Source organism: Culex pipiens, chromosome 2, assembly GCF_016801865.2.
Source record: "Culex pipiens pallens isolate TS chromosome 2, TS_CPP_V2, whole genome shotgun sequence".
NCBI classification, from domain to species: Eukaryota; Metazoa; Arthropoda; class Insecta; order Diptera; family Culicidae; genus Culex; species Culex pipiens.
The window spans coordinates 104,793,191-104,817,249 of NC_068938.1; the positions used below are offsets into that span (position 1 = coordinate 104,793,191).

Below are 24,059 nucleotides of genomic sequence, written 5' to 3' on the forward strand. Positions count from 1 at the left end.
ATCATGTTTCTAAACTCCCAAAAATTTTCTAAGTCCCATTTTTTTTTTCAGTTTCCTGTTCTCGAAAAATTTTAAGTGTTGAAAATATTTTACTGGTCGAAAGCCAATATTTTGCTAAGTCCAAAAAATCAAATAAATTCTACCAAAAATTTTGTCGTGATACGGATCCCGTAAATTTTCTAAGTGCCGGAACGATTTTTCTAGGGGGTATATCAATAATTATTAAAAACCGACTTTCGAATTTCAAAATTTCAATGAAGACGTTTTGTTAGGGACATTATTTTAGGAACAAACTGATGTTTTTGTAAAAATCGGACAAAAATTTCCTGTAATTTCGTCGATTTTTCCGAAATTTTGGTTCAAAGCAAAAATAAACATCAAAATAATTTATCACGTTTCCAAACTCCCAAAAATTTTTTAATTCCCAAAAAAATGCTTTTTCTGTAAAAGTAAAGAATTGAAAAATATACGCAAAAATTTCAAAGTCCAGCATAAATAAAATCAAACTTTAAAATATCAGCTCATGAAAATTATTCTAAGTGTCGGAAATTGAAAATTCTGTCAGTTACTGCAAATTTTGCTAAGTCCAGTATAAATTTGAAATAAAGTCAAAATAATCATTTCATGATGTTCGGGTAAAATTTTGGAAAAAAATAAAATTTTCGAAATTTTTGCTAAGTCTAAAAAAAACTACCACTAACAGCTCAATATCAACTGTAGATAATGCAGTATGATCATGGAATATACTTTCCATGATACGCAGTCGGTTTCAAAAGTCGTCATAACTCGAGGAGTTTACAGCAAGATGCGAATAAACAAGCCAAGATAGTTCGAAGTTATATCCACCAACTCACTTTCCGCCCGGGTAAGCTCTCAATGTAAACAATAACAAACCCGTTTTGTTTGGCTGACCGTTCTGTGAATTGTCATGAAGTTTGGTTGAATTTGGTTTCAGGAGTCTCGAGTTATAATTAAAATGTTTACAGTAGTCGGGCGAGTACGTTTGTCAAACGCATTCTGGCTAAAATCCCTTTGACCAGTGTTCGCACTTACAGCCATTTGCAGGGTGTGCCAAGATAGCACGATCAGATCTTTAAGGAAGGAGGGGCAACAATATGGAGGTTTTGAAAAATACGTCATTTGTGGACTCCCCCTGACCAAATTTAGAACAAATTTCTGAGGATGGTGGGGCAGTTGCCCCACCCTGTGCACGCTAGTGCCCTTAACCCAAACTAGCCAAAATCAACAGCAGTTACATAAAGAAATTTCTAGAACTGCTTGAAATAGACGTGGACGTAATGTTTTTAATTAAAGAATATTTTTTTCATTTTCTTCCCATTTTTTGCATAACATTGCAACATTGAAACATCTCCAAATCACATTTAAAAATGCAATCAAACTCGCTTCAACCATTACGTAACATAATTCAACCTTGACCGAAAGGTCGTTCCTCCACTTTGATTACCACCCAGACATGCTCTTATCGCTCCTCTCCACTCCAATTCCAGCACAATGGTAGCGATCGCGTGGAGGACCTCAAAATAGCCATCATCGGCCAGAGCAACTTTGCGGCCGAGGTGCTGGAAGTGCTGCTCGAGCGGCACCACATGGTGGTGGGTGTGTTCACGATCGCCGATAAAGGCTCCCGCGAGGACGTGCTGGCCACGACGGCCCGCCAGTACGGCATTCCGGTGTTCAAGGTCGCGGCATGGCGCCGAAAGGGCGTCCCAATTCCGGAGGTTTTGGAGAAGTACCAGTCGGTGGGGGCGAACTTGAACGTGCTGCCGTTCTGCAGTCAGTTCATCCCGATGGAGGTCATTGACGGGGCCAAGTTCGGCAGCATCTGCTACCATCCGTCGATCCTGCCGAGGCATCGCGGGGCGAGTGCCATTTCGTGGACGTTGATCGAGGGTGATGACACGGCTGGGTTTTCGATCTTTTGGGCTGACGACGGGTTAGATACTGGGCCGATTCTGCTGCAGAAGCAGTGTCCGGTGGTTGGGGATGACACGCTGGATTCGCTGTACAAGCGATTTTTGTACCCGGAAGGAGTGACTTCGATGGCTGAGGCTGTGGACGCGATCGCCGAGGGAACTGCTCCAAAGATTCCGCAGACGGAGATTGGAGCGACGTACGATCCGGCGCTGTTCCGCGAGGAGAACCAATACATCAACCTGAACCAGCCGGCGCTGAAGATTTTCAACTTTATCCGGGGGCTGGACTCCGTCCCGGGAGCGCTAGCGATCATCGAAGAAGACGATGGATCGGAGAGTCCGGTGCGGCTGCACGGTGCTTCACTGTGTGGTCCGACAGCGCTGGAGAATGCCAGGCCGGTTCGTTTCAAGGGAGCGGCGGGTCCAGCGTTCGTCGATCGGGAAGGTATCTTTATCACTGGAGTCGATGGACGGTTGGTTAAGGTGAAGCGGTTGAAGAAGGGTAGCAAGATGATTCAGGCGAGTCAGTGGTTTGCGCAGGTTGGGAAGAAGATCGTTCCGTTGGAGTTGAATGAGCGAGAGCAGGAGATGGAGGGCATTTTGAAGAACATCTGGAAGTCGATCCTGAAAGTGGACATTGAGTCGGATACGGATTTCTTCGCTTGCGGAGCTGGATCAATGGATGTGGTTCGGTTGGTAGAGGAAGTGAAAGATGCTTTGGAGGTACCGTTGGAAAACGAACACCTGTTCATGGCTCCTAGCTTTGTAGAGTTTCTAAATGAAGTAATCAGTAGAACTCGAAACGGTGCTGGAGAAGCGAGTGCTGGTCCAGCTTATGACGGAGTTGTTCTACGAGAAAACAAGAAAGTGATCTCCGTTCCAACGCAGATGTTTGTCAACGGACAGTTTATCGATGCAGAGAACAAGAAAACGTTGGACATTGTGAATCCAACGACGGAGTAAGTGATTTGCAAGGTAGCAGCTGCATCCGCTTCGGATGTAGACTATGCGATCAGGTGTGCTCACGAAGCGTTCAAAGGCAGCTGGAACCAAGTGTCCGCAAGGGAGAGAGGCCTGTTGATGTACAAGCTGGCGGATCTTATGGAGCAGCACAAGGAAGAACTTGCCACGATCGAGTCGATTGACTCTGGAGCAGTGTACACGCTGGCGCTGAAAACGCACGTCGGCATGTCGATCGATGCGTGGAGGTATTACGCCGGATGGGCTGACAAGATCGAAGGTTCGACGATTCCAGTGAATCCAGCGAAACCGAACAACGTACTAACGTTTACGAAGCGGGAACCAATCGGGGTTTGTGGACTGATTACTCCCTGGAACTACCCGCTGATGATGTTGTCCTGGAAGATGGCAGCCTGCATCGCGGCTGGTAATACCGTGGTCATTAAACCTGCCCAAGTATGTCCGCTGACGGCGTTGAAGTTCGCTGAGCTGACGGTGCAGGCAGGATTTCCAGCCGGGGTGATCAACGTAGTCACGGGAAGCGGATCGATTACGGGGCAAGCGATATCCGAACATCCGCTGGTACGGAAGCTCGGGTTCACTGGATCTACCCCGATCGGAAAGAAGATCATGGCGGCGTGCGCAGAGTCGAACATCAAGAAGTGCTCGATGGAGTTGGGTGGAAAGAGCCCGCTGGTCATCTTTGCCGATTGTGACCTGGACAAGGCGGTCCGGTTGGGAATGTCTTCGGTGTTCTTCAACAAGGGTGAAAATTGTATTGCCGCAGGACGGCTGTTTGTGGAGGACGCCATTCACGACGAGTTTGTGCGGAAGGTGGTGAAGAACATCAAGACGATGGCGATTGGAGATCCGTTGAACCGAGGTACTGCACATGGTCCACAGAATCACAAGGCTCACATGGACAAACTGATCGAGTACTGTGAGATCGGAGTCAAGGAAGGAGCCAAGCTGGTGTACGGAGGCAAGCGGGTTCCGAACAAGAAGGGATTCTTCTTCGAACCAACGGTGTTTACGGATGTTGAAGATCGCATGTTCATCGCCAAGGAGGAGTCGTTCGGACCGATCATGGTGATCTCCAAGTTCCACAGCAGTGACTTTGACGCGCTGGTTCAGCGGGCGAATAGCACCGAGTACGGACTGGCCAGTGGAGTGTTTACCAAGGACATTCGGAAGGCGCTGCTGTTCGCGGAGAAGGTGGAAGCCGGAACGGTGTTTGTCAATACTTACAACAAAACTGACGTGGCTGCGCCGTTCGGAGGGTTCAAGCAGAGTGGATTTGGCAAGGATCTTGGTGAGTTGCAAAGATTTCTTGTATTGTTTGACCATTCAACATGTTCTCTTCTCATTGTAGGAAAGGAAGCTCTCAACGAATACCTCAAGACAAAGTGCGTTACTATTGAATACTAGAAAGAGGGCTACTTTCGAATACCAAATAATGAGTTTCACCAAGTATTGCTAAGAAGACGTGCATTTATTACATTAAGTCGCTTTTCGTGTGAACAAATAAATTATAGAATATCACTGTTGTCCAAACATTTAGTAAAGAAAACCTCTCCCTCGTTTTCAACCTGTTCGGTATCAAATGGTAATTCTTCCTCAGCTGGTTTTGACTCGGCGTCTTCCAACTCCGCGTCCACATCACCAGCTTGTTCCGGCTCGATCGCCTCTTCGTCCAACTGGTTCAGCTCACCATCCCTTCCACCAGTCTCATCCCAAGCCGTCACCTTGTTCAGAGCCTCGACTAGCTCTTCCGTTACGCCCTCGTCGACCTCGATCAGCTCCAACTCGTTCGCGCTGGACTCTCCGTTAGTGGCGATACTGACCTTCCGGCTCAGAATCAAGTACTCGTCAAACAAACTGTTCGACAAACGGCGCTCCAGCTTGCGGCAGGCCTTGTCCAGGTTGGAGGCCGTTTCCTGCTGATCCTGCTCGCAGTGACAGCGGATAAACTGGCGGAACTTCTGGATGATGGGATGCGAGTCCAGGTTTATGTTCTTGCGGAAATCGTCAATGTTGTCGTACTGCTTCCAGTATTGGTCCACTTCAGTGTTCAGGCACTGGGTAATCGTTGAGTCGCCGGACAACTCGCCGGCGGCTTCGGTTACAATGTTGTACAGCTCATCCTCGGTGATTTGGTCGATTTCCTCTTGGATCTCGATGAACTTTTGGTAGACTGGATCCTGGGCTAGCCCTTCAATCACTGGTTCTTGAATTGGAATCGGTTTTGGGGAGGATAAAATGTCTAGAACGGTGCGTTTCGGGAGTAACAAGGCGGCCATATCATCGTCAGTTAAATCTTCTGAAGAGTCAGATGAGCTGTCTAGAATCGGTGTTGGTGCACGGAGAATCTCATTCTCGCATCTATTTATGATGTGCTCTATCATTTGTTGGGCCACTTCTTTGGCTTCTTCTTTGGGGTCGCTCTCGTCAGAGGTCTCTTCTACCTCCAACTCTTCCGGAATCTCTTCAATCTCTTCAGCAAAATCAAGTTTCTTTCCCGTTTTGGGGAGGTCATCGTTTATGTTCTGAATCAAGTCGTCAACCTTCCGAAGTTTCTCGCTAATTTGCTCGTAATCATCCATAATATTTGCCATCTGGTCGTGAATCTGATCAATGTGGGCGTTGTAGCGATCCTTCTGGGCGGTCACCCGATCAATCAGTACTTGCAGCTTGTCCTGATCCTTGCGGAAGGCATCCAGACGGTATTTTTTAAAGTTGTGCACTTCTCCACCGATTGAAAAATCCTGCTCATCCAAGTCCATATCGACCTGCTCTTGCTGAGCGATCAATCGATCAATAATCTGCTCCTTTGACTCTTTCGCTTCAGCACGCGCCTCATTGATCTTTGCTTCGTTGGAGTTCTTCTCCATCGTCTTCAGGACTCCCTCGTAGATAATCGGATCGGTTCGCTTATTCTTCGCCGTCTGCGGTCGATCCATACGGGTTTTGTTCGGCGGACTATCAAGGACATTTGCAGCACGGAAGAACTTCTTGTACTCGTCAATGTACTGAGCGATAGACTTGTCCCGTCGCACGTTATCCGGGTAATTTGGAGGCGCCTCTTCTTCCTCCGAGTCGGTAGAAGTCGTTGAATCCGGTTGGTAGCGAGTCGCCAACTTGCGGTTCTTAACCGGAACGATCTTATCGAACATGTCTTCGTCTTCAGATGAGTCCGTACCTGAGGTCACCGATAGGCTGCTGCTCTTGCCGTCCCGATCGTCGTTGGTTATTTCCGTGGGTTCTGAGTCGGAAGCGTTCACATCAACGACGGTGTACGTTTTGCCTTGGGACGACGATGGGCGCGATTCGACCTTGCTGATGAGTTCGCCTTCCTTGGTCTCCAGCGAGATCGAAATGTCTTCCTTGTTCTCGATCACCACGTTCAGCGTGTCGTCTTCCAGCTCCGTAGACTTGACCTTGTCCATGTTCTTCGGGATGGGAGCTACGGGTGGATCATGCTCAATCTCTTGCTGCGGCGAAGATTCCTCGCTTCCCTCGGTATGAATCTCTTCAACGAGCGTCTTTGGTTCATTCTGAGATTCACTTTCGGTTGGAAAATCGGAACAATCTTGATCAAGATCGTCATTAGACTTGTCATCATCATCAAACTGCTTTTCGTCATCTGAAGGAATCTCCTCGATCAACTTCTTCTTTGGCAAGCCACCAATCTCGTTGATCGAAGTAATAGTCTCCTGAACAACGATATCTTCCTCACGATCACATTCTAGATCTTCCTCATCATAGTCATCGGTGCCACAGACACCGCCAGGGCGGTTCGGCTTGAAGCGTTGGAAGATGTTCATCGAGCCTTCGCTGCTCGGGGTCTTGCAAAACAGCTTCTCCACGTCATCCCAGGCTTGCTCGTTGCTCACCTCGTTTATTTCCAGCACCGGTTCGGCAGCCGGTTTGCTCTTCTTTGCCGAGCTCTCGTCCTCTTCGTCGCTGCTTGTTTTGAGCTAAAATGAATTTCGTTTAGTTAGATATTTTCGGAACAATTTTGAAAGTAAATCCTTACCAACTCCGGTTCTCCATCGCCCTTGTGTCGCATTCTTAGTGTTGCTGACATAAATTTAATCAAAATTATACTCAAAATACCACATTCAATTAGAAACTTACCGTTGATGCTGCGTCGAATCTTCCGTTGCTCTTCCTTCTGCCAGCGTTTCAGCTCCTTGCGCTCTTCTTCGAATCCGCCACGTTTCCTGTGGAAATATCATCAAGAATCAACTTGATTTTTATTCCATAAAAATAAGATCTTACCAAGCTTCGGCGCAAGCGCGATCACGATCAAACACGGGACGTGAGTCCAGATAGGTTAGAGATTTCTGAAAAGAATTTAGATGTTTGGCTATTTTTATCGTAAAGCATGAAGTTCCAAATTACACATTCCAAAATCAGCGTCTTTCTATAAGAGGGAATTTCATTGACCACTGGATTTCCGGTCAAGGTAAGTACACGGAGGGACTTCATGTCGCTCAAAATCTAAAACAAACATTGCCGGTATACAAATTAAACGATTTTAAAAGATCACGAATCAAGCATCTCACCTTTACAATGGCGATGTCCTCGATTCGGTTGTGGGAAATGTCCAGCACCGAAACAAAGTGGCAATCTCTAAGCTGGTCCAGGCTGTCAGCCGCTTTAAGATAATTATGTGATATGTTCAGAGTGTTGAGAACGGGAAGGATCTCTGAAAATTTCAAAATAACGAAAATGTAGTTGATTTGTTCCGAAAAATAATATATCCTAACTAATAATTTACTTAAAAGTGTACAAATTTATGCAAAAAATTAGAAAAGAGTAAATTACTTATTTCAATCCTGATTTTCAAAATCTTCAGGCGAAAAGTATTACAAAATCATCAAAGTTGTGCTTCTGTATCAAAATTAGCAAAATATTAATGAATTTATGAAATAGTAGTTTATGCAACAAGTTGCAAAAAGAGGATTTTTTCAGCACGAGTCGTACATTTATCCAACGAGGTTCACCGAGTTGGATAAATACGACGAGTGCTGAAAAAATCAAGTTTTGCAACGAGTTTTATACAACATTTTTTGCAAATTCGGAAAACACCCATTGAGTGAAATTTATCAATAAATCGTCAATAAATCGTTTAAATCAATTTTTTTTTGGAAAAGTGTTATTTTTCGAAACAAGTGCTGAAAAGTTCAACTTTTCAGCACCCATTTATTTATTTGAAAAGTGTTGCTATTCGATTCTGTTATTTTTGGTACAGAAAAGTAGTCTATTTCGTCGTTCAAGAATGACAGGAAAAGTAAGTAGTTTCACGACGGAATTGCAAAAATATTATTTTCAATATTTTCATACATTTTTGCGTTTAAAACTGATCTTTCGTCTCGATATTCAAAATTAGTCAAAAGATTGAAAAGTTGATTAAAATATATTAATAGGTAAGAATGTTTTAATATGTAGTATATTTTTTTGTAAATTTGAAAGCAGAGCAACTCTCTACGAAATCGGCCGATTTCGACCATTTTTATTTTTTGTATTTTTTGATTTGACTCAAACTTTGTGGGGGCCTTCCCTATGACCAAATAAGCTATTTTGTGTCATTGGTTCACCCATACAAGTCTCCATACAATTTTGGCTGCTGTCCATAAAAATATGGTATGTAAATATTCAAACAGCTGTAACTTTTGAGTGAATTTTCTGATCAATTTGGTGTCTTCGGCAAAGTTGTAGGTATTGTTGAGGAAAATTGAGAAAAAAATAGGTACACGAAAAAAAAAATTGCAGATTTTTTTATCAACTTTTTTTTCACTAAAACTCAATTTCCCAAAATACGTATTTTTTGATTTTCGAGATTTTTTGATATGTTTTAGGGGACTAAAATCCGCAACTTTTGAGCTATAGAGAAACATGGTCAAAAAATCTGCCGCCAAGTTATGAATTTTTGAAAAAATAGTGATTTTTGGAAAAAATCCAAGTTTCATGCAAAAACAAATTTGAAGTTATTTTTTAATGCAAAATTGAATTTGCAATCGAAAACTACTTTACAATTTTTTTGATAAAGAGCTTCGTTTTCAAGATATAGGCACCGAAAGTTTGATTTTAGCAAAATATTTGCAGTTTTTCGATTTTTAAAAATAGTGACCATGAGCGACCATTTCTAAAAATATTTTTTTTGAAAAGTTCAGAAAATTTGCTATAAAATTGTCTAAGAGACATTGAAGATTGGACCTCGGGTTGCTGAGATACAGCCGCTTTAAGAAAAAGAAACACGAAAATTGAAGTTTTCTAAGTCTCACCAAAACAACCCACCATTTTCTAATGTCGATATCTCAGCAACTAATGGTCCGATTTTCAATGTTAATACATGAAACATTCGTGAAATTTTCCGATCTTTTTGAAAAAAATATTTTGAAAAAAATTAAATCAAGACTAACATTTTAAATGGGCGTAATATTCAATGTTTGGCCCTTTTAAAATGTTAGTCTTGATTTAATTTTTTTCAAAATATTTTTTTCGAAAAGATCGGAAAATTTCACGAATGTTTCATGTATTAACATTGAAAATCGGACCATTAGTTGCTGAGATATCGACATTAGAAAATGGTGGGTTGTTTTGGTGAGACTTAGAAAACTTCAATTTTTGTGTTTTGCCTTCCTCACTGAGGTAAGGCTATAATCCTGCTCTAAAATTGAACTTTTTATTAAAAGCTCGAAAACCCACCTTGATGTATACATATCGACTCAGAATCGAAAACTGAACAAATGTCTGTGTGTATGTGTGTGTGTATGTGTGTGGGTATGTGTGTGTGTATGTGTGTGTGTATGTGACCAATAATGTCACTCAGTTTTCTCAGCACTGGCTGAACCGATTTTGACCAAACCAGTCGCATTCGACTTGGCTTAGGGTCCCATACGGTGCTATTGAATTGTTTGAAGTTTCGATAAGAAGTTCAAAAGTTATGTATAAAAATGTGTTTTCGCATATTTTCGGAAGTTGAATGAATGACAGTAAACTGAACCAAACATCATCATGTTATACATCGTTAGTTAGGTAATTGAAAGAACTTTCCAACGAGTCCAAAACATTGGTAATCTGGCAACCCTGTCTCGAGTTATAACCACTTAAGTGATATTTATGTACTTTTTTTGTAGCCGGATCTCACTTAAATGTATGTAAACAGTGTCCGGATCCATCATCCGACTCACCGATGGTAAGGTAATCGAAAGACCTTTCCAACGAGTCTAAAACATTGAAGATTTGGCAACCCTGTCTCGAGTTATGACCACTTAATTGATTTTTATGTACTTTTTTGAAGTCGGATCTCACTTAAATGTATGTAAACGATGCCCGGATCCATCATCCGACCCATCGTTTGTAAGGTAATCGAAAGATCTTTCCAACGAGTCCACAACATTGAAGATCTGGCAACCCTGTCTCGAGTTCTGACCACTTAAGTGATATTTATGTACTTTTTTTTGTAGCCGGATCTCACTTAAATGTATGTAAACAATATCCGGATCCATCATCCGACCCATCGTTGGTTAGGTAATCGAAAGACCTTTCCGACGAGTCTAAAACATTGATGATCTGGCAACCCTGTCTCGAGTTCTGACCACTTAAGTGATATTTATGTACTTTTTTTGTAGCCGGATCTCACTCAAATGTATGTAAACGATGTCCGGATCCATCATCCGACCCATCGTTGGTTAAGTAATCAAGAGACCTTTCCAACAAGTCTAAAACATTGATGATCTGGCAACCCTGTCTCGAGTTATGGCCACTTATGATGCCACTTATGAGCCCTTGAGTGATATGTGTGTTTTTTGTATTCCGGAACTTGACGAAATTAGACCAAATTTGTGTCCAAACTCATCATATCACATATCACTAGGCTTAGTGATTTTTCACGCTCGAAAATAGCAAATTTCACGGGGACCTCAATTTCAAAACACAAAATTTCACGCAAATTTCGCGGAACGTGAAAAATGTTAAAATAACTCTGAAAATCTTATGTTAAAATCATGAGCGAGTTGTGGCGCTATAACTACGGCAAATAGTGTCCAGGGCATTTGTGGAAATACAATGTCCCATCCCAGAGGGTCCCGGAGCACCAAAACTTCTTAGCATGGTGGCTCCCAACGATTAACTGCCTAAACAAACAGGAACGTGAGCGGGGGATCCCCACGTTTCTTCCTCCCCTGTAGATTCAGAACTGTATTGTTGTTTGAACATTCGTGTTCATACTCAATCCAATTCAAAGAATCATCTTTGCGGTTAACTTTACGCAGTTGGCCTGGCCGCTTCGATGTTTGTGATGTTTCAATGCATTCTAATGCAATGGCGCACTGCAAATGTTGATAATGACAAGAAGATGCTAGGCGTCAATCAACCTAAGGCATTCTCCAGGATGCCCTCGAAAGACTGGCTGCGATAGGGTTAGATTAGATTAGATTAGATTAGAAAATCTTATTTTAAAATCACAGAAACAACTTTTTAAGCCTCATTATATATTATTCTTCAATAAACTAAAAAAAAAACTTCACTAAATTTTAAGGTGACACATATATTTTGAAACAAAATAAAGGGCATGTGTATTCTCATTTATTGAACTGCTTTTTTAATATTCGCTAAAAAGTTTTCGCTGATTTGTTTCTGTTTTATCAGTTTACATTTATATTTTCATATAAAAGCAAAATTTAACAATTTTGTCCAGCAAAAATGAGTAAAATAGTTTGAATTTTCTGTGGCATTTAAAATATGCCCATTCAAAATATTTTTTATGGTTTTCATCTCTCTCTTTTCAAAAACTAAATTTAAAATCAATAGACAAAAATAAAATAATTTGTAACGAAATCGAAATTTTTATTCAAAATTAGAATAGAAAACAAAAAAGGTGGTATTTTTTAACTTTCACGAGTATCATCAACCCAAATAATCAAATATTGATAAAATTAAACAGGACTCAGAAAAAAATATGAAATGAAATGTTTTTAAAAGGTGATTTGAAAGATAAAAATATTCTTCATATTATTTTGAATAAAACAAAGCATGATTCTTTTAATTTCTTTTGAAATTATACCTTCCAAATAAAAAAGTAATAAAAGTTTTACTACGGCGAATGAAAATATTACTAAATTTAGTTATTTTCTAAAAAAAACTGAAAAATCTAAACAATTCTTCAAATGGTTCATATAAAGCTTTCCAATTGAAAACTAATAAAATTTCCAATTGAAAACTAATAAAATTTACTTAAAAAGTCTTTATGGTTGAAATGTTCATTATGATTTTATTTGAAAAAAAAAATGTGAGGAAATTGATAAATAACCCCATATTAATAATTGAACAAGGGTATTCACTCGCTTAATTCTACTGTAGTTCTCAAGATTATTGTTATTCCTATTTAAGATAGATACAATACTTTGAGAAAAATCGATACAGTTTCACAAAAACATAAAATTTCACGGGATTTCGCGGAAAAAGCCAAATTTCGCGGATTTCACGCTGTCCGCGAAATCGTGAAATTTCACTAACCCTACATATCACCCATTGCACAGTGGGAAAAAAGGGCCCAAAAAATTACCGCAACATGATTTCGCGCAAACCATCGATTGCTATACACCAAAAGGTTCGTTTTTGCACCAGGAAAAATAATCCGATAAAAATCGCACTGCACGGACCGGAGGCCGGAGTACAGGCCACCGAAAGATCCGGATTTTTGGAAAAAGTGTCGAATTATTTCAATTGTGAACTGATGAGCTTTCTTCTACCATGAACAGTCATGCAAAACAATCCTAGAATAATATTAAATACCATAGGACCCATCGGAACCGGTTCCACCGATCTCCGGTGGCCACATCCGGAACCGCATTAGGAAACAGCGTAAACTAGTCATGCAACGTATCAAACTTCTTGATTTTGGATGGGGACATGAGTTATACACTCCTCTCTTAAAAACATGAAGTTTGATATGTCGCAAGAGTGATTTCAGGAATTTGCCAAATATGATTGCCGGAGAACCTGGGAACCGGTCACCGGAGGTAAAAATACATTTTAAGGATACTCTCCATCCAAAATCAAGAAGTTTGATACGTCGCATGACTAGTTTACGCTGTTTCCTAATGCGGTTCCGGATGTGGCCACCGGAGATCGGTGGAACCGGTTCCGGATTATTGTTCCTGGTGCAAAAACGAACCTTTTGGTGTATAGCAATCGATGGTTTGCGCGAAATCATGTTGCGGTAATTTTTTGGGCCCTTTTTCCCACTGTGCATTGTTGGAAAAGAGTGAGGAAGGCACCAACCACATAGGTGGATTAAGTTAGTTTTTCTTAAAGCGGCTGTATCTCAGCAACCCGAGGTCCAATCTTCAATGTCTCTTAGACAATTTTATAGCAAATTTTCTGAACTTTTAAAAAAAAATATTTTTAGAAATGGTCGCTCATGGTCACTATTTTTAAAAATCGAAAAACTGCAAATATTTTGCTAAAATCAAACTTTCGGTGGCTATATCTTGAAAACGAAGCCCTTTATCAAAAAAATTGTAAAGTAGTTTTCGATTGCAAATTCAATTTTGCATTAAAAAATAACTTCAAATTTGTTTTTGCATGAAACTTGGATTTTTTCCAAAAATCACTATTTTTTCAAAAATTCATAACTTGGGGGCAGATTTTTTGACCATGTTTCTCTATAGCTCAAAAGTTGCGGATTTTAGTCCCCTAAAACATATCAAAAAATCTCGAAAATCAAAAAATACGTATTTTGGGAAATTGAGTTTTAGTGAAAAAAAAGTTGATAAAAAAATCAGCAATTTTTTTTTCCGTGTACCTATTTTTTCTCAAAAGTCCTCAACAATACCTACAACTTTGCCGAAGTCACCAAATTGATCAGAAAATTCACTCAAAAGTTACAGCTGTTTGAATATTTACATACCATTTTTGTATGTACAGCAGCCAAAATTGTATGGAGACTTGTATGGGTGAACCAATGACACAAAATAGCTTATTTGGTCACAGGGAAGGCCCCCACAAAGTTTGAACCAAATAAAAAAATACAAATAAAATCCATTTCCGGTTTTGGTAGAGAATTGCTCAGCAGTTATTTTGGAAGGTTAAATATTATATATATTTATGATGTAATTTTACCTCAATTTAGACTGAAACAGTGTTTAAATTACATATTTTCAGAGATAAAATTACACATTTTTTTCTGACATGAAAGATGTACCCCTTCCCAGATTTAATATCACCCAGATTTTTTTTCTTTGATTATACAATGTATTTTTAACAGTGTTGAATCGTTTGTTTCAATATTGATTTTTCTTGAAAACTTGAAATAAGACTTGCAATAGCCTATGAAATCTAAAACATAAAAAAATGGTTTTGTATAAAAATTCATGGGTGCGGGACATTTCGCCGAATGTCGTTTCGCCGAATGGGTCGTTTCGCCGAATGGACATTTCGCCGATTTAAAAAAAAGAGAAAAGGAAAAAATAGAAAGAAAAAGAAAGGATCAAAAAAGTAAAAAAGTACTAAAAAAGGGTTTGAGAATACTTCTGTAAGTTTTAGCATTTTTTCAAATATGAATCGTTCTTTGTTTTAGCTTTTAGTAATTTTTGTGTTTTTATCGTAGAAACGTACCAGATTCAAATTCTTCGCTATTACAGTGTTTTGCCACTTTTCCAGTCTAAATTAAGATAATATTACGTCTTTTTATTTACTGTGAAGATAGCGGCTAAAATGACGTCAACGAAATATTGAGAAAATGAATTTGGTAATGTAACAGACAATCAACCACTGAAATTTGACTTAAATTGGGGAGCATAACTCGAATTTGACGTTGAAGGTAATAATAGGGCAACAATATTGTTGGACAGGAAGTTGAATGACCTTGAAGATATATAAAACAAAATGACATTCCTCCTGTTGCAAACTTTGAAGGACATTAAATCCAGACACAATTGTTGATTTGTTGACCGAAAATTTGATGTTTGAATATGACCACATAGAAACAGTAAAATCACACAATAACGATGTGAATTTTCCACATTTTAGAGGTACATACTATTTTCCTGACAAAAACTCTTTCAACATCCCCAGTTGTAATATCACCATGATTTTTTTATTGTGTTTTCTTAGAATAATAATATCTCATAATTTCGTTTTTTTGGCATGAACTAAAAAAAATTCAATGAAATTTCCAAACTCAAATTCAATAAGTGCTAATAATGTGTTATAATAGGAAGTGCTTAAATTGAAACCTCGTAAAAATAGAAAATATGAAGCACCTTTCAAAATAAAAAAAAAGAACTTTAAATTAATGCAACTAAAACTTTCAAATTACATTTCTAAATTTGACTACCTTTAAAATTAGACTGTTAATCGAGAAATAAAAACAAAGAAATACAAGATGTGTAACATGAAGTTATCACAACGATGATCATTATCATAGCAAAGAATGCTTACCATTTCCGCAATTTTCAATCTTGTTGATGTAGTTGTGAGACAAGTTCAGTGTATCAAGCTGCTTGCAGCTATCCAAGTTTTCAATTTTCTAAAAAAAATAATTTTAAATTTGATTTCCATAGTTCAACTTCTACCAATCCCTCACCGTAATCAAATTATTCTGCAGATACAGACACTTGAGCTGACTTTGGTTGTCCAGCCCGCTGATGGCCGAAATGGCGTTACACTCCAACCAGAGGCACTTTAGTCCGACGTACTCTTCGAGCGATTCTATTGCGTTGTAGCCTGGAAAGGGAAAAAAACTTAAAATATCACCTCCATCGGCACCCGGCAACAAACTGATTGAACCAAAATAATGCAAACAAAAAAAAAAAGACGGTGCAAATTAATTGATTTTTTCCTTCCGTTACCCGAATAGTGCAGATAGAGGATGTCGTTGAGGTGGGGGGTGATGTAGAGTTTGTTCTTCTTGCACGAATCCACGATGGACTTTTTGGTCATTCTGGAAAGAACAAGAAGTTTAGTAAATCTTTAAACTATTAAGGGATAACCTACTTTTTAGGTCCAAAGGACGACTCTTCGGCACTTTCTCGGACCATTTTTGAGGTAAAATTTTGCCTCTAATAGAAGAGCACTGGCCGTCACCTTCCAAGTGCAACGAATTCACGGTGAAAATAAATAGAACGGTGAAAAATAACAACATGCTTGGTTGCCCTAGTAATGCCATTGTGGCGGTGACTCCTCAACGTGGCACGTGTGCGCTTGTGATTATGGCACGAGGCTGCGATGTGATGGGGTGGTAGGTTTGGCGCCTAAACAGTACCGGCTCGAGCGGTGGACGTCGATTAGAGCTTTCTCAGCTTGGACGACGTTATGGCCTATCTACAATCACTTAGCTTAGAACATCTAAGTAAAGTAGTTACTTAGGAAAGTACGCAACTTACGGCCGTCATCCACAATCAACTTAGAAATTTTGCTGGGCTGATATACGTTGCTATGCAGTTGTTTGTTTACCTTTGATATTGAAACGTCAACTTACCGTAGATTTTGAAATTTTTCAAACCATACGTCAGTTTCTAATTTGATTACTTTTCCATTGTAGAAGCTCGGCTTCATTTCCATTGATTCAAATTCCTAAGCTAAGTGAAATTTTCTAAGCTAAGTGATTGTAGATAGGCCATTACCGCTGAGCAATTATAGCAAGTTATTGCGAAGAGAGCTTGGCATCGATGAATGGGAAAAAGCTTCATGGTACAATATGGCAAAGCTCGAGTGTTTCGTCGAGTTTTACATTTGATTTAATTTAGTTGCACATGGCATTGGTAAGTGGTGGTGAGATTGGATCATACAAAAATGCTGAAATTTGTATAACCCAATCTCACCCCCCAGACCCAATGTCACTCCTGATGACGGTAGGCAAAATCAACCTATATATTACAATGTAATATTATTACATACTTTTGACGGGAACTTGGCAAAGTTTTTGTAAATTTTACCATATCTGTTCTGTATGATTGTGATGCATTTCGGCATGAAAGTATATGGGTCATTCTTCGCCAACTCACACAGCAGTTGCCCCCAGTTGCGAAAAAAGACATGTTTTTCAATAATTTGCAGTCTGAAATGATGATGAGATAGAAATTTGGTGTCAAAGGGATTTTTATCTAAAATTGAACGCTCGATTAGATGGCGTTCTCAAAATTTCGAAAAAAACGCATTTTTCATCGAAAAAAAAAAAACAAAAAAGTTTTGAAAAACTCTGCCATTTTTCTTTACTCAACTGTAAAAAAATTGAAACATGTAATTTTAAGGGAAATTTTATGTACTTTTCGAATCTACATTAGCCCAGAAGGGTCATTTTTTCATTTAGAACAAAATTTTACATTTGTTTGTTTGTGTTTTTTCTAACTTTGCAGTGTTTTTTTTTAGCGTGTAACAATGTTCTACAAAATTGTAAAGCAAACAATTACAAAAAAATTACATATAAATAACAAGGGGTTTGCTTGAAACCATGGATGGCACTGTATTTTTTTATGGTGTCGATTTTTTCGATAAGTCACTATTATTCAAGAATTTCGGTTACTTTTTGCTCATGCTTAAGAATTTTGTTGTTGTGGAGTAAGGCTACTACAACTTTCATTTAACCATTTTGTCCCTCGGTTCAAAATTTTTATTTAATTACCAATTTCAAGCCTAATCTCTAATTGGAAAAAATCTACAGTAAAACTCTTAAGAGATTGATGCCTTCCTGAATGTATTTGAAAGTTGGTTGATATTTAACGACAGCTTTCTCAGTCATAAACAGAAATAAATCAAGCGATGTTTTTTTCAAAGCTGCACGACATTTCGACTGTTTTAGTCGGACTTCTTCAAAGGAAACTGCAATTTATTGAAAAACAGGTTTGAAGAATTATGAAAAACAATGAGACAATTTGATTTTTCTTCATTAAACTTTTCAAAATCCATCGCAATATTCCAAAACATGCATTGGAAGTAATTTATGGCACATTTATCGAGTTTTGAATTCATTTAGCCAAAGATATAAAGTTATTTGGTATAAATAGAAGGTTTTTATATAATAAAAATACTTTTAAGGTTAATTTCTGTCAATTGAAGTTGAAGTGAGATTTCCAAAAAAGTGTCCACGTGGTTTATGGATGGTCCCTATACGAGCCGAAACAAGTAGGATTGTTTTGAAACTTATAATTGCAAAACAACTGTACTGGTGTTTACTACATTTACTGTTTTTTTTTACGCTTTTTATAAATTGTTAAAACCGTGGTTTGAAGTTAAAATTTTCTGTTTTTTAGTTTTATGCTTTTTAGTTCAATATTGATCTGGCTCAATGTGTTTTGAACTTCTTGTGTAATTTTAATTTTGTATAATGAAAACAATAATATTAAGATTGATTTCTATGACCTTTTGGCGTATTCCAAATTAAATAATAAACAAGAGAAGTTTAATCAAATGGTTTTCTTCAAGGTCATGAAAAAATGTTAAAAAAAATCTTGAAACAGTTGTTTTTTTTTTGGAAAAAAAGTTGTGTAAAATTTACACTTTCTACATAGATAAATGCCAAGATTATGATTTTTGGGCATTGTTTTTTTTCATAAAATTATTTTTATTAGGTCCTTTTCGGTACTGGGACCTGGTTAGGACCGAGTCGGCAACTGGGCATTGTTACTAATTGGTTAAAAAAATGAAGGGGGAATAAAGTTCTTTCAATTCAATTCAATTCAATTCAGTTTTTATTAAGTAAATAATCAATGTACAGTTTGTTTTGCAATTAAACCTAATAGAGATGTGGAGGTCCTTTCAGCTATGTGTTGATAAATTTGTTTTACGACACAATTGGTTATTCTATAGGCTAAGCACAAGTAGGAACAATTTCAAGATAAAAAAAACCTACAAAATGGAATAAAGTTCTTGAAAATTTGCCAAAGGGTGAATAGATCGAAAAAAGCGGTCTTCTATTGCCGATCAATCCCTACCATTTGAGGGTTTGTTAGAAATCATACTTTTTTGTAGTCGTCATATTAGTTTTTTTAGTCATAACTTTTAAACAACAATTTGATGCTGCGATGATTGAATTTGATGCTGAGTCGATAAGTACAAATGACGGTGAGTAGAAGGTCAAATCAAAAAGTTCGTATTCGAGCGATTTTGTACCAAATGCAGAGTTAAAAAGAATGAAAAATGATTTCTTGTATTTTTGTTCATTAGCACAATAAAAAAAATTCTAATCAGCATTCATAATAAAGCAACAAAAAAAAATAATATGTTTACTTCCTCTCCAATTCTTCCTCAAAAATTCGCCCATCCTTTCTTAACATTCCAACGCCCAAGGCTCCAAAAAAGTTGGAACGGCAATTTCAACTCAATGGTTCTCGGGCACAACTCAACCAATCAAGATAATTCTTCTTTCCAGTGATTTGTTAGGATGTCTAGATGATTCTAGAGCTTTGCAGAACTTAATTTGATCAAATCTGTAATTTTTGCGATCAAAAACATCGTTCCAACTTTTTTTTTCGCGTGTAAAAAAAAATTCGCCCAAAATTCCGCACAGGCAGTCTTTTTAAAAAAGGTGGAACGATGTTTTCGGTCGCAGAAATTATAGATTTGTTCAAATCAAGTTCTGCAAAATTTTAGGATCATCTAGACATTCATACAAATCACTGGAAACAAGAATCGTCCCGATTGGTTGAGTAATGCCCAGCGAGTTGAAGTTACCGTTCCACCTTTTTTGGGAGGCTTGGGCGTCCGTGTAAGTTGGACATGCGTTGGGCGTTCCAGTGTTAAAGACCAATCCTACCGACACGCGACTTTGTTGCGAAACCAAACCTCCGTAACGAGGGGCGTAAATATTTTGCCCGACTTCAAACTTTTGAAAACCAGTGAGCAACAAGCAGATTTTCCAAGATCGCCCGGTTTTGCAGTGCATTTCACAACTGGATATACTGGGCCGGTGATGACAGAACTGTTCAATTAGCATCGCAAACCCCTCGATTGGACGCTAATTAAAGGTGCGCCCGCCTTACGGAGCCGGTGGCAACAAAATCATTTGCATAGAGCTTAGAAGTGCTTGGATAAGGTGCTTTTTTCGCGAACAACGGTGATAATTGGTGCCGTGCTCGAGATCGCTCCAATTAGCGGGGAATTAATTTGAAATTTCTTGTTTTTTATTGTTGCATTCTTTGCATTATGTGTTATTGATTGTGAAATTTTGCACCTTCCACAAGAAAATTCTCACTGCTCGTTGGAGCAGAACATACCTGCTATCATTCCATCAATTGCCCTTAAGTCACATTCCATCATTCGTTCGTCGATTTATTTCCAATTTATTTTTCTTCCACATCGGCACTCTTTTCTTAACCCTCTACAACCAATTATTAGAATTCAAAAAAAATATCATTAGAGATAACAAAACCTAAAAAAAATCCTTTTTTTACAGATTGAGAAAAAATACAAAAAGTGACAAATTTCCCAAACAATATTTTGTTATCAATATAGGGTTAAGCTCCCTCCCCTGGGATGACCTCGATAGTGGAATAATCCTGGCTAATTTCCTGTTCCAATTTCATCTCTTTCGATTCCCATTTTTTTTGCTTCCTCTTCCTGCAAACAGACACGAACCGAGGCCAGACCAACCCGCGCCACAGTGACTGGCTGTGAGGAGCAGTGTGAAGTGGGTGCTTATCGATTCCCGGGCGGGTTGGCAACCATGTTGCTGGTTTTTTGTACCATTGTCGGACCTGCTGCACTTTTAATTGAATTGCACAGATTTATCCAGTCAGGTGGAAAATGAGAGGAAGGAGTGATGAGGGTTTTTTTTATCTTGGAAAATTTCTAATTCTAACGGGATTTTGAATTGAATTGTGAATTGTTCCTTCGTTTCTTTCGCGTTATTGATGCAAATTTGATATTGATATCATGTTGATGTTGATGATGACTAAGCAGGAAAAAACTCGTTCCTAGAACAAATTATGTCATTTTGACAGCTGTCTAAAGTTCTGGTACTTTTTTGGCCAAAATCTCTCGACCTCTCGAACAATCAACTTTTGAATATTTTTGTTTGAATTGCTCGAAAACTACCCAAATGTTTGAAAATCTCTTCTTCAAACATTGTAGCATGTCAATAAGATTCCCTCGAACAAGAAACACTGTTGGATGACTTGTTTTTACCGTATCTTTGTATTTGAGCATCCTTCAAGTTTCATTCGACCCAATGACCCACCCTCTAAGGAATGAGAAACGATTGCCATTTAAGGTAGAGTCCATTAAATTCCACCATATTTTGGAGAAAGGTTAGTTAACTATCTAAGAACAATTCTGCGTTAAAAGATTTTCGATGTTATTTAAATTGTTATTGTTACTAAGAAATGACGAGAGGTGTATCGTTTTTTGACCCAGAGTTACCCCCACTGCACAGTGGTCCAGATCGCAAAATTAAGTGGAAAATGGATTTTCCGAAAAATGGTAAAGTTTTGGAGCTTTGGTGTCTTCAGAAGAGTTGTTGCAAATGGAAAGAGGCAACTTTTGATTTAGTTGAAAATTAGGGTGGTTCACTATTAGGGTGATTTTGAAAATCTAACTTTTCAGGAATATTTTTGGGAATTTTTTCGTCTTCTAAAAAGTTGTTGGGCTTGCCAATCCAAGCAACTTTGTCGAAGACACCAAAATTTTATCTCGCAATCTACGTCTTCTACGACCAAATTTAGAGAAAGCATCTGAGCAAACCTTCAAAAATCAGTTTTTTGAACGTAGCAATTCAGGGTTAAATTTTAGAGAAAAGTGTTATTCGGAGCACTTTTAGAACTCTAAAAAACGAACATTTTTATTATCTGACAAGTCAATTTGGACTTAAGAATCAAAAGTTACAGCCATTTTAATGTAAAAAAGATGCAATTTTGATGTTTTAGAGATTTAGATAATTTTACATGGAAACACAAAATATGACCAAAAATCGATTTTTCGACACTTTGGCTCAATTCTGAGGGCAGATTCAGATTCAGCGGGCAAAATTACATGGAAAAACATATATTTGGAAAAATTTCGAATTTCGTTAGGGTGGTCCCATATGGTTTTCCCTTGAAAATTAGACTTTTTCAAATGGAGATATCTCGAGTTTAAAGAAAAACACCCCTGAGATTTTTTCAGCGTTTGTAGTGCTAGATCTCCTCTTTCAATTGCAACCTAGTGCTTGCAATTTGGCTTGCGCCATTTTGAGATATTCAATTTGCATCTTTTTACATTAAAACGGCTGTAACTTTTGACCCTTAAGTCCAAATTGACTTGTCAGATAATAAAAATGTTCGTTTTTTAGAGCTCTAAAAGTGCTCCGAATAACACTTTTCTCTAAAACTTAACCCTGAATTGCTACGTTCAAAAAACTGATTTTTGAAGGTTTGCTCAGATGCTTTCTCTAAATTTGGTCGTAGAAGGCGTAGATTGCGAGATAAAATTTTGGTGTCTTCGACAAAGTTGCTTGGATTGGCAAGCCCAACAACTTTTTAGAAGACAAAAAATTCCCAAAAATATTCCTGAAAAGTTAGATTTTCAAAATCACCCTAATAGTGAACCACCCTAATTTTCAACTAAACCAAAAGTTGCCACTTTCCATTTGCAACAACTCTTCTGAAGATACCAAAGCTCCAAAACTTTACCATTTTTCGGAAAATCCATTTTCCACTTAATTTTGCGATCTGGACCACTGTGCACTGACGGTATCTTTTTAATTGAGGGGTGTGCACTATTGATTTAAGTCTATTTTAGTTTGTATGGAAATTCTGTGCACACTTGTGGCACGTAGTACAATTTTACTTTCGAAACACACTTGTGACACGTGCTTTTCAGATTTTTGTTTACATAATTCACTGTATCTTTGAACTGGTGTAACCAAATAAATTGAAACTTGGAGCGTTTGTTAAGCGATAGTATACGAACCGATTGCTTCAAAAAGTTTGGCTCTATCATTCATAGTTTTGTAAATATTTATCATCAAACTTTAAAAATCGATATTCTCGAATAGTACTAAATGGTCGTTGTTACAAGAAAGCACACAACAGACGAATTGTGATGTCAAGAGCAAAAAAAAAAAAAAAACAAACATATGTAAAAATTGTTCATGATTCGAATATATTTTATAAATACACAAGCCTTACCTGACAATCTTCGTTCTGCCTTTTTTTTGTTGACGTTTTTTGCTTATTCAGCCTCCTGTGATCAAAATTTGATTTTACGTATCTTTCTCCATACAATTTGCCGATGCTCCGGAATCGGTTCCAAAGTGTCAATTAGTTATCGTATAAACCTTCCTTGGGCTTATACGAACCCAACACAACAAAGAGCACCTCGATCCGACGCTCCGTATTGAACTGATTCGCGTTCGAACAAAACCGTCGATTTTTTTTATATATATAAATAGTTTCATACAAACCTTCAGATAATCGATATTCAGATAATCTAAACTTCAGATAAGTGAGACTTCGGATAATCGAGGCTGGACTGTATTTATAACATACGAAATTAGAATCGTCAGATTTTTAATTGCTTATTTTTTAGTGAAAACCTCATGCTCAATTTGCAGTATATTTGAGCAAATACTATCAGATTATGCTAGGAAAATTGCCACGGTCATCCTTATGGTTTGAATTTTAAATATCAAATAATTTATGAAAAAAAGTTTACCGAATTATGTCGTTTTTTAATCAGTAGTTTTTGTATTTTTTATTAAGAAAACACCCTCGATTTTTTTACGAAAAACCTTGAAAAATCAGTTGTTTTTAGAAAAAAAACTTTCTTTTAAATTCACAATTCGTCCAAATAAAATCGCTTGTCATGAACTATTGCTCAAAAAATGACATTTTTGGTCTACTAAAACATAAATAATTTAAGATAACAAACGACGTAGGTAAAGTTATTCATAATCCACCTTTTTGTTAAAATTTTAAATAAAAAGTTCTGGATTTTGCCGTGTTTTTTTTTAAGAAAGTCCTAATTACAACCTACAACTTTGTCGGAGACACCAAATCGATCAAAAAACTCTTCTTTAGATACGGATTTTTGAATATTTTGTTGCACTTTTGCATGGACAAAATGGCTTATTTTGGACATCTAGAATTAATGGCAAATGTTTCATCCATACAACAAATAAACACTTACAAGTCAAATTCATTTTCAAAGATTCAAGAGAAAAAAAATATCAGCAAAATT

The 24,059-nt window shown here is 37.9% G+C and overlaps 2 protein-coding genes across 3 annotated transcripts; one reads left to right on the top strand and one right to left on the bottom strand.

The window, feature by feature from the left end:
* Positions 1-1,399: 1,399 nt before the first annotated feature.
* Positions 1,400-4,436, top strand: LOC120427986 (cytosolic 10-formyltetrahydrofolate dehydrogenase). The gene is given in 2 exon segments (XM_039592946.2): positions 1,400-4,206; positions 4,267-4,436. Coding segments are annotated over 2 exon segments (2,655 nt in total). The 5' UTR covers positions 1,400-1,607; the 3' UTR covers positions 4,323-4,436.
* LOC120428054 (dynein axonemal assembly factor 1 homolog) lies at positions 4,248-16,052 on the bottom strand. 2 transcript variants are annotated; one of them, XM_039593017.1, is made up of 10 exons: positions 15,903-16,052; positions 15,758-15,849; positions 15,493-15,632; positions 15,348-15,435; positions 7,463-7,605; positions 7,299-7,397; positions 7,176-7,240; positions 7,032-7,117; positions 6,931-6,974; positions 4,248-6,871 (listed from the first exon to the last, which is right to left on the bottom strand). In XM_039593017.1, the coding sequence occupies exons 1-10, from the start codon at positions 15,944-15,946 to the stop codon at positions 4,424-4,426; spliced, it is 3,249 nt and encodes a 1,082-aa protein (XP_039448951.1). In that variant the 5' UTR covers positions 15,947-16,052; the 3' UTR covers positions 4,248-4,423. The 2 variants fall into 2 exon arrangements, with proteins under 2 accessions (XP_039448951.1, XP_052563850.1); XM_052707890.1 differs by lacking the exons at positions 7,299-7,397; positions 7,463-7,605; positions 15,758-15,849; positions 15,903-16,052 and having other exon boundaries at positions 15,493-15,527.
* Positions 16,053-24,059: the final 8,007 nt, after the last annotated feature.